Source organism: Hyaena hyaena, unplaced genomic scaffold, assembly GCF_003009895.1.
Source record: "Hyaena hyaena isolate Hyena2069 unplaced genomic scaffold, ASM300989v1 scaffold_197, whole genome shotgun sequence".
NCBI classification, from domain to species: Eukaryota; Metazoa; Chordata; class Mammalia; order Carnivora; family Hyaenidae; genus Hyaena; species Hyaena hyaena.
Window position 1 is genome coordinate 618,653 of NW_024080830.1, and position 9,000 is coordinate 627,652.

Below are 9,000 nucleotides of genomic sequence, written 5' to 3' on the forward strand. Positions count from 1 at the left end.
GGACTCCCCCGGGGCGCGCCTCCCGGGAACCCCCGAACCCGAATCGAAGCAGGACGTGCCTCTCCTACGTTCCTCCCGAGAAAACAGGCTTAAAGACGTACTGACCAAAGAGCCCATCAGGAAGGAAGAAGTTTTGTCTTCAAGGAGGTGGGGGGTGAATTATGCTCTGACCCTAGTGGCTCACACTACGTGCTCAGGTAACATCTTAACTAAAGACACGGCCGCCCACCCCCTCTTCCCACTTCTGTTCTCTCGAGGCTCCTCGGAAGTCACTCTAACCTCCATCCCCCTGGATGGACTCCGTGACGGGGACGGCCAGGGCCAGCGAGCAGCGGGCGCTCTAGCCCAGGGGCGCACCTGGGACAGAAAGAGCAGGCCTAGGTGTTTACCAAGCAGGCACCTCACTGAGCCTCACCGCCACCCCGGAGGCAGGGTCAGGAGCTCCCCCCGGACAGGTGAGGACACTGGGGCTGGGGAGACAGCCAGCTCACCCGGGGTGGGCCCACCCATCCTCTCCACGTGGACGGAGGCCAGGAAGAGGTCTTCTCAGTGGACAGGCTCCTATGTTTAGTCCCGAGAAACCTCAAGATCCTCCCACAAAGCCCTACAAATAGGATTTAGAAAAACATCCAGAGAGACTCAGGAAGCACAGAAGAAGGTCATCCATAAGTTAAAAATGGAATGTTGTGCTCTGAGCTCCCACTGTACCAAAATCCAGCTCCTCGAGCTGATGGCTCCTTAGTGAACCCATCCTTTCTAAAGCACGTGGCCAACTAAAATATTTCATCTGTTCCTTTGCTCTCAGAAGAGCAGGGTCTGCAACTGCTCTTAAACATACCTGACATCCTTACGTGAGGATTTATAAGCCACATTCTGTCAGCACACGGGTGGCCACAACGCCCATGCTCTACCTGCAATAAGAAGTGATCTCTATCTGTGTTAGCTTGTTCATGAGAAGACTGGGAATCTCCCCAGAAGGTTAATTAGTAACAATACGGTTTACGTTCCAGTTTTCATTTCAGGCAGAGTGGCCCCAAAGTCTATTTTTCCCACGAAGCATCTCTCGATACGTCCTTAGAAAGGCCGTCAGGGTGAATCCAGGCCACCTTCATCGTTACCGGGAAGGGAGTTTCCGCTCGGCGAGGAAGGGGAACCGGGAGTAACGTGGCGTTCAAAACAGATTCTCTTGTTTTTGCTGAGAGTGAGTCAGGGGACGTGGCTCTGTGTCAAAACAAGAGCGCGACCAGACCTCCCAAGTCAGGGGACAGAAGTGTGCTCGCGAAAGAAACCCCCGGACGTGTCGGCCTCACCCATCTCCAAGCTTTTACTTGTTCCGTGAGCTCCTGGCACAGGACAGGCCCCGTCCGCACCACGCTGGGTCAGCACAGCAGCAGAAGCCTTCCTGCACTTCGGGATCAGGTGCCCTCGGCGCAGCACCACGGACCCAGGGGAGAAGCCGCACCTGTGAACACCTTCCTCCCAAAACTGACGCTGAGCCCCAAGCCAGGTGGATCTGAAGCTCACACGTCACTTTTAAATAACTTAAATATTCTTAAATGTGTTACTGTTATTAAATGACTTGACTAGGGGCGCCTGGGTGGCTTAGTCGGTTAAGCGTCCGACTTTTGCTTAGGTCATGATCTCGCGGTTCGTGGGTTCGAGCCCCGCGTCGGGCTCTGTGCTGACTGCCAGCTCGGAGCCTGGAGCCTGTTTCAGTCTGTGACTCCCTCTCTCTCCGACCCTCCCCTGCTCACGCTGCCTCTCTCTCTCTCTCTCTCTCTCCTAGAAATAAATAAAACATTTAAAAATAAATAAATAAATAAATAAATGACTTGACTAAACCAGATATTTGAGGTAAAAAACAAAATTAGCTGCTCACAACTGTGAATAAATACGTAAGGGATCCTCTCCCTGGAGCTGACAGAACTAGACTGGATCTGGCCCGTGGGCTTCAATCTTCTCATTAGGACACAGATTTCAGCAAACACATGACTTACAATCAGCAGCCCAGAAAAGAAAGACAGATTCCTAACCTAGTGTCAATCACAGAATCCCTTCATTTCTCATGATCTTGGATAGTTTGGTCTTATTTTTTTCTGATCTTTAATACCCACTGGACAAAGCCCTTCAGTAAAGAACACTCTCGATGTGCAAAGCGCACAGCACGGAGAGCCCGTTTTACTCCCCAGGATATTCAACAGCAACAGCACCGAAGCAGCCTCCTTCCCCGCAAGGGGCCGCTTGCTGTCGTATTATCTTTTACAGCTCAGGAGCTTGGCGTTTTCCCGCTTTGTCTCAAGGGATTATTAACATTAATAACCCCAACTGGGTCCAGAAGAAAGCAGTGCACTTGACGTGCGTTCGGAGGCCAAGCGCCCGTGCCTCCGGCATGCTGACTCCCACACTCTCACCCCACACCAGCTGGAGTTCCCAGGCAGTCTCCTCTTTGAGAACGCTATTTATTATCGTCACCAACAAACAGAGGCAATTACTTCTTTTGAGACATGACGAGTTTTTGACCCTCTTCGCAGAAAAGAACAGAGCACTGGTAACAATAGGTCATCTCTGAATGGCACACCAAAAAAAAAAAAAAAAATCACAAAAAAAGAAGGAAAGTTGGCGGCCTTCACAGCAGTTAGGGAAGGAGAAAGTGGAGCGTCAGGAGAGCGCCAACCCCGTAAAGTGGCCAGAATCTACCACGGCGCCCACGGTGCCACTGTTACAACAGATCAAACGTCCCCACCCCCAGGGTCAACAGCGATTCGCAAAACTAAGGCAAGTACCTGCGGCCGAGAATTTGATTTTTATCCAGCGTGCTCGAGCAGTTATGACAAGGACTGGAAATGAGCTTAATGATATGACAAGGATTTGAACTGGTGAGTCAGCCTATAGATACAGGACATCAAAACAAAGATTATCCAACACATTCTCTTTACCATCCAGAAGAATACAACTCATCCCATAAATCACTGCTTTAAAAAAAAAACACCAGCTCTAAAAAAAGAGACAACCATGTGGAAAAGGCTGGGGTGAGGAAGCAGAAAGTGACTCATAACATCCAACAGCTTGTAGCCTCCAAACCAGAGTATAAAGCCAGTGGGCCCAGTATAAAACAAGACAGACTCATTGTTACCACTTTGACCTCATAAAGCTCAGATCTAAGCGTTAACTACAGCATTCCAAGTATCTTACGAGCACTCAGAACAATTTTATAGATCTGTGCCTTTAATGTGTGCGTGTTTACTCTCCTAGCTTCCTGGCTAAATTTGACATCTATATTTATTCATCGAGAAAAGAACATTCAAATTCAACTATTTTCCTAACTCTGAAGAACTCTTATAATTCAAGTCCACACATTTCAAATCCCACACATACCAATGCTGCCATTTTGTAAATATTTTTTTAATACAGGTAACAATACTGTAGGTTTATCACGCCGAGCACAGTACTTACAGCTATCTGACAACTCCCAGGCAGATGTAACAAAGTAAACAAATTCTGTTACCAAACCTGAGGTCTGATTCCAGGTGGAGTGGGTCCATGTGGTCTCACAGCCCTCATTTCCCGGAATCTGGGGACCCCTTCCCTTCCTCCTCTCCAGTTACAACAAATGACCCATGAGCGCCTGCAGGAAAAGTTTTCTCCCCACACTTGTTTTCCAGAGTCAACGCCATCCTTTCAACGAGGGTAACGTACACAAAGTGCGGGCTGCATCAGAGCTGGCTGGGCCTTGCGGCCTCGGAAGGGGGCCCTAAGGTGTCCGCCTGGGCAGAGCCCTGAGGTCCGCGGCCTGGGGCCCCCGAGAACACGGGGTGGGACTCGAGTTTCAGAGCTAAGTGCATCTGTTATCTTGTACCCAACAGCCCTGAAAACACCACGCCGAAAGCCAACATTCCAACTGGCCATCTCAGATTTTATTCTTTGGTGACAGGAATGTGCATGTGAACAGCTTGCCGGCAATTATTTAAGAAAAAAAAAAAAGTCACTGGCCCCTCGACCAACACAAAGAACCGACATTAGATTACCTTTCACTTCCCTCCCTAGGTAGTTACTCAGTAAGAAAGCGTCCGGCCAGACGCTGCTCCAGCTCATAACTAATAGGTGAAGCAAGTTAGTATATTAATTAGCAAAGCACAGAGCATGAACTGAGTAACCCCCTTAAGCAAAAATTGGGAAGGGAGCCCACGTAGTAACAACAACCACAAAATGTGGAAGGTGGAATCTGTCTTAAACACTTCTCTTCTACAAACACCAAGCAATTTGCACAGGCGGTATCATGAGGTGGTTTCCCTAAGCGCTACCAGAGTAAGAACTCAGCCAGTCCCGGATGGGAGAAGGCCCCCGCCTGTAGCAAGCACGGTGTCCGCACAGCCCACGAAACAGCCGTCAGTCAACACACACACACATGTACTGCTACATTTCTATCAGCAACGGAATTCTTTTTAAGACGTGAGTCTCTTTTAAGTTTTCTGTTTCTTCTCTACTTCGCTTGGTGTTTCCATTTAACGTTTTTCCTTAAGCCAAAATGAAATTATTTGGGGGCCTTCTTAAAGCCAAAAAGGAAAATGCACAATTCCAAAAGGCAAGATGTCGGGAAGGGGAGGGCAGAAGAAATGATTTCGGGGAAAGGAGGCGCGGCCCCTCCACCTGGCGCCCTGCAGCCGGCCAGCCACTGGCATCCGCCTCTCCCCTCCAGGCCCCAGCACGGGAGCAGGCGGACCGGCCCTGGCCCCCCACCAACGGCCGCATCCGGACGTGTGGACTGGAGGCGACGGGGCCGAGGAGGGGCGCCTGCCACACCTCCCCACAGACAGCGCCTGACTCTGCTGACGGCGCTGTTCTACGGCGAGGGCTTCCCCGGCGAGGGAGGCACGGGGTAGTCACAGGCCGTGGAAAGGAAAAAGGAGGCAACCAACAGAACGGAGGTGAAAATCAGAGTTCTGCAGCGTAAGAAGTCACCCTGCAACCCTTTCACAGTGACCCCCCAACAACAGGACACTAGTACCCGTAACAACAGCCAGCAGACAGTACGAACCCAAACGGCACCAGCGTAGAGAAGTCCACACCACGACACCGTCAGGGGCTGGCCGGACATACAGGAACGTGGAGGGAACAGTCTACTCTGTTTTTTCAACCGATCTTATGTGCCTCAAATAGAACTGTTTTCCCATCCTCTTCAGTAGGAACCAAGCACTGGAAATTCCACATGTTCCCATAATATTTTCTGATACTGTAATAAAACGATGAAGACTAATTTAAAGAATTCTCTCCCCATGAATCATGACTGAGAATTAAACGTGATAAGAGTTGTTTGAACGTTTCACTTTGCTAGTGGATGTGCTGGGGGATTTTTAAGTTCCATGATGTAAAAAGACAGATTTCTGATCCTTCCCATCTTTGGCTTCTCTGAAGCAATACTGAAAAACAAGTTGATTCATCTCATTTAAGCCAGGAACAACTACTCTATGTGAAAAACCTGAAACTCCAAAGAACACTCCACCGGCTCAGCAGGGACAAAGCAAGTCAAAGATGACACAGCTAATGAGCAGGGGCGGCGTGGGGGTGGGGAGCCGACAGTGTCCAGGCCGATCTAACAGGGTTTACGTGGAAAGAAAAGCAAGAACGTACTTCCCGTGGGCAAACAGATACCCCTTTCTCTGCCCCGACACCCAGTGGAAAGCTCATTAAGCCCTTTGGAGCACCTGTACAGACAGGTGTTCAGGGAGAATTAGACTGAGTGTCCCCTGGTCTAAAGTGCTTCTGCCATCCTCCGGTCAGCGGGAACAAGAGCGATGGCTTGTGACAGGGGAGTGTCATCTAACAGGGAAGCGTGCCCCAGGTTGGTGCATCAGCCGCCACTCCCAGTGCAGCACGTGGCCGGGACACATGTCCTCAGCACCGTCCCAGACTCGAGGAGCAAATGCGAGCCGATGTCCAGGCTGACCGGGGGAGGTGGTGCGTCCCGTGGAGTTCGGACAGTTTCCCGCTTTGGTGATACAGATGGGGTATGGACACAAAATGTCAGTGTAATGCAGACAGAGCAAAAGTGTTTGGGGGTAAAGCATGAATGTCGGGGTCCCATAAGGAACACGGGGTGCTGCAAACATGCCTAGGGCCGAGGGGGGCTCAAAGTGGGGAGGAACCCCATCTGAACACTGACAAAATCACAGAACTTGGGCAAATACTTTCCAGTGGAGACTCCATCCATTCAAGCAGTCTGCCCACACTGCACGCTCTGTCCCCCAGTGTGAGGGTAAATGCTGTTCCCAGCTGGGTGCCGCAGGGCTCGCCGGGCCTTAGGGGCCTCCGAGGCACTAGCAAAGCCCTTCCACCAGCCAGGATAGTGTCTGCTAAGCACACAGAGTCCAGGAAACAGCCTCCTCTCCTCCCACGGGACTGCTTCACTCACATTACAGAACGTTACAATACCCTGCAGAACCCCAAATCTGAAACAGAAAAATAGAAAAGTGCCCAGTCTGTGCGAACCTGAAAAGCCAGTGAGCCAGCCCCCGTGCTAATCCCTCCCTTGCCCTGAATGTGTTAAAAAGGAAAACATAAAGTCAACATCAGCTCCTCCCTGCTGATGAAAATTGGCACGAGTGAGTGTACTTTCTGGCTCCCCGCCCTCACAGAACCGTTACACACGCGCACACGCACACACTCACACACACACACACAAAGTTCACCAGGCTGAACCGCTCCAAACGTAAATTCAAACCCGGGCGGCCTCCCCGGCCCACAGGACGGCGGCGGCGTCCGCAGGGCGAGCGGGGGGCGCCGGATGCATATTAAACATTTCACATTTCGGAACTTCAGCGGGTCCTTTTTTGAGAGACAGCAAGACCCGACCTAAACTTATGACAGTTGAGCACATGACCCCACCGTCAAGAGCAAACGAGAAACAGCACCTAACGCTCCGTGAAATCCTGTAGCGAATCCGTCACAAATTCGCACCACGCGCGAGGAGAGCGAGGCAGCCGAGCCGGCCTGCGGGGGGGGGGGGGGGGCGGGGCTGCGGGCCCGCCCGCCCGGCGAACAATGGTGCGGCCGCCCTCCCCGCGCCCGCGCCCCGAGGCCGAGCCCAAGTGCAACGCCAAGTTTCGCATTCGGATGCGGCCGGCACCCCAGGCCGCGCGCCGCGGACGTGTCCCCGGGCCGGCCGCGGGCGAGCGCACGGACGCGCACCAAGGACACGGCTCCCGCCAGGCCGGCGCGGCCCAGGCGCCCCCCGCCCCGCGCCCCCGGCCGGCGCCCCCCGCCCCGGCTGCCCCGCGCCCGTCCCCGCCCCAGGCCCCGCCGCAGCGCGGGGACCCGCCGGCAGCCCGCAGCGCAGGGGGACCCGGGCCCGGGGCCGAGCCCGCGGCAGCCGGGGCGGGAACAGGGCCGCGCGCACCGCCCCCCCCGCCGGGGCCCGGAGCCACCCCGGCCCCCGCCGCCGCCCCGGCCCCCCCCCCGCCCCCGGCCCGCTCCCCGGCCCCCCCCCGCGCCAGCGCGGCCCGGCCGGGCGCGGGGCCTGTTACCTTCCGACAGCTCCAGCTCCAGCTCGGCCAGCCGGGCCCGCACCTCCAGGGGCAGAGCCATGCCCTCCAGGCCGCGGTCCGCCATGCTCGCGGCGCCCCCGCCCCAGCCGCCTCCCTTTGTTCGCAGGCCGCGGTCTGGCGGCTCCTCGCGCCCCGCGGACCCGCACCGAGCGCGGCAGGCCGGGCGCGGCGCAGCGAGCGCTCCTCCCCCGGCGCCTCCTCAGCGCGGCCCCGCCGCGCGGCCCCGCGCCCGCGCCCCCGCCCGGCCCCCCGCGCGCGCCCCCGGCCCCGCCGCCCGCCCGCCGCTCGTCCGGTGCGCGCTGACGGCGGGGGCGCGCCCGGGGGGTGGGGCGGGGAGGCGGGGGCCCGCGGCGCGCGGGGAATGCGGCCGGCGCCGGGGGCGCGCGCGGGGGTGGAGACGGGGAACGGGTGGGGGTGAGGGGTGCCCGGGAGCGAGGGCGCGCTGGGGGGCGGGGGGGGGGCCGGGCGAGCGCGAGGATGGGGAACGAGGGGGTGGGGGGCGCCCGGGAACGGGGGGAGGGGCGGGTTCGGAGGGCCGGGTGGGGGCCGGGCGGAGACTGGGCGGGGCGGGGATGGGGAACAAGTGGGTGGCGGGCGCCCGGCAACTGGGGGACGCGCTCGGGGGACCGGGCGGGGGCGGGGATGGGGAACGAGGAGGGGCGCTAGGGAACGGGGAGGCGCGCTCGGGGGCGGGGGGCGGGCGGGGGGGAATGGGGAACGAGTGTGGGGGTGGGAGATTGGGGGCGCTCCCAGGAACGGGGGCGCGCTCGGGGGGGCCGGGCGGGGATGGGGAACCCGGGGACCGAGGACGAGGACGCGCGCGGGGGGTGGGGAGGGGCTGGCGGGGCCGCGTCCGCGGGCGGCGGGGGCGTGGGGGGGCGGTGAGCTCCGGCCGGGGGCGCGCACCGGGGGGTGAGGCGGGGGCGCGGGGATGAGCGCGGGGCCGCGTGCGGAGGTGGGGGCGGGGCGGGCCGGCAGGCGCAGCGCGCGCTCCCGGGGCGCCTTCGGGGGCGCGGGGCGCGCGCACCGGCCTAGCCCAGCCTCCGCCTCCTCCTGGCTTAAGGCAAAAATACCTGCTGGAGCCCCGGCCTAACGGCCGTTAACACTGAAATGTCCCGGTCTTCGCGGCGGAGTGGTTTCTGTGGACATTTGGGGGTGAGGATGGTAATGGCAGTGCGGCCGCAGACAAGGCACTGGGCGGGAAGGTCCCCGTTCTGGATGCAGAACCCGCCAGCCTGCGGCCTCCACCCTCCCCGCCTGAGACAGGAGGAGCGATGGAGTCGCCTGCCCCCCGCCCCCCATCAGCCCTAACAGGCCGTGGCCTGGGGGCACCCAGCCGGGGGACCCAGCCGTCCTCGGACTGTGGGGACTGCGGGCCCCTGTCTCCCCTCGCCCTCGCCGCCGTGGCCTTGTGACGCGCCCTCGGCCCCTCTCCCTTCACTCCTCGCATGCTTTCCTC

The 9,000-nt window shown here is 57.9% G+C and overlaps 1 protein-coding gene across 3 annotated transcripts in view; it reads right to left on the reverse strand.

Annotated features, from left to right (window-relative positions):
- Positions 1-7,675, reverse strand: part of DIP2C (disco interacting protein 2 homolog C) — a 384,520-nt gene extending 376,845 nt beyond the window's left edge. For all 3 annotated transcript variants that reach the window (XM_039241634.1, XM_039241633.1, XM_039241635.1), the window contains exon 1: positions 7,521-7,675. In XM_039241634.1, coding sequence (XP_039097565.1) covers positions 7,521-7,605 — 85 coding nt within the window. In that variant the 5' untranslated portion in view covers positions 7,606-7,675. The remainder of the gene's footprint in view (positions 1-7,520) is intronic.
- Between the last annotated feature and the right edge of the window lie 1,325 nt (positions 7,676-9,000).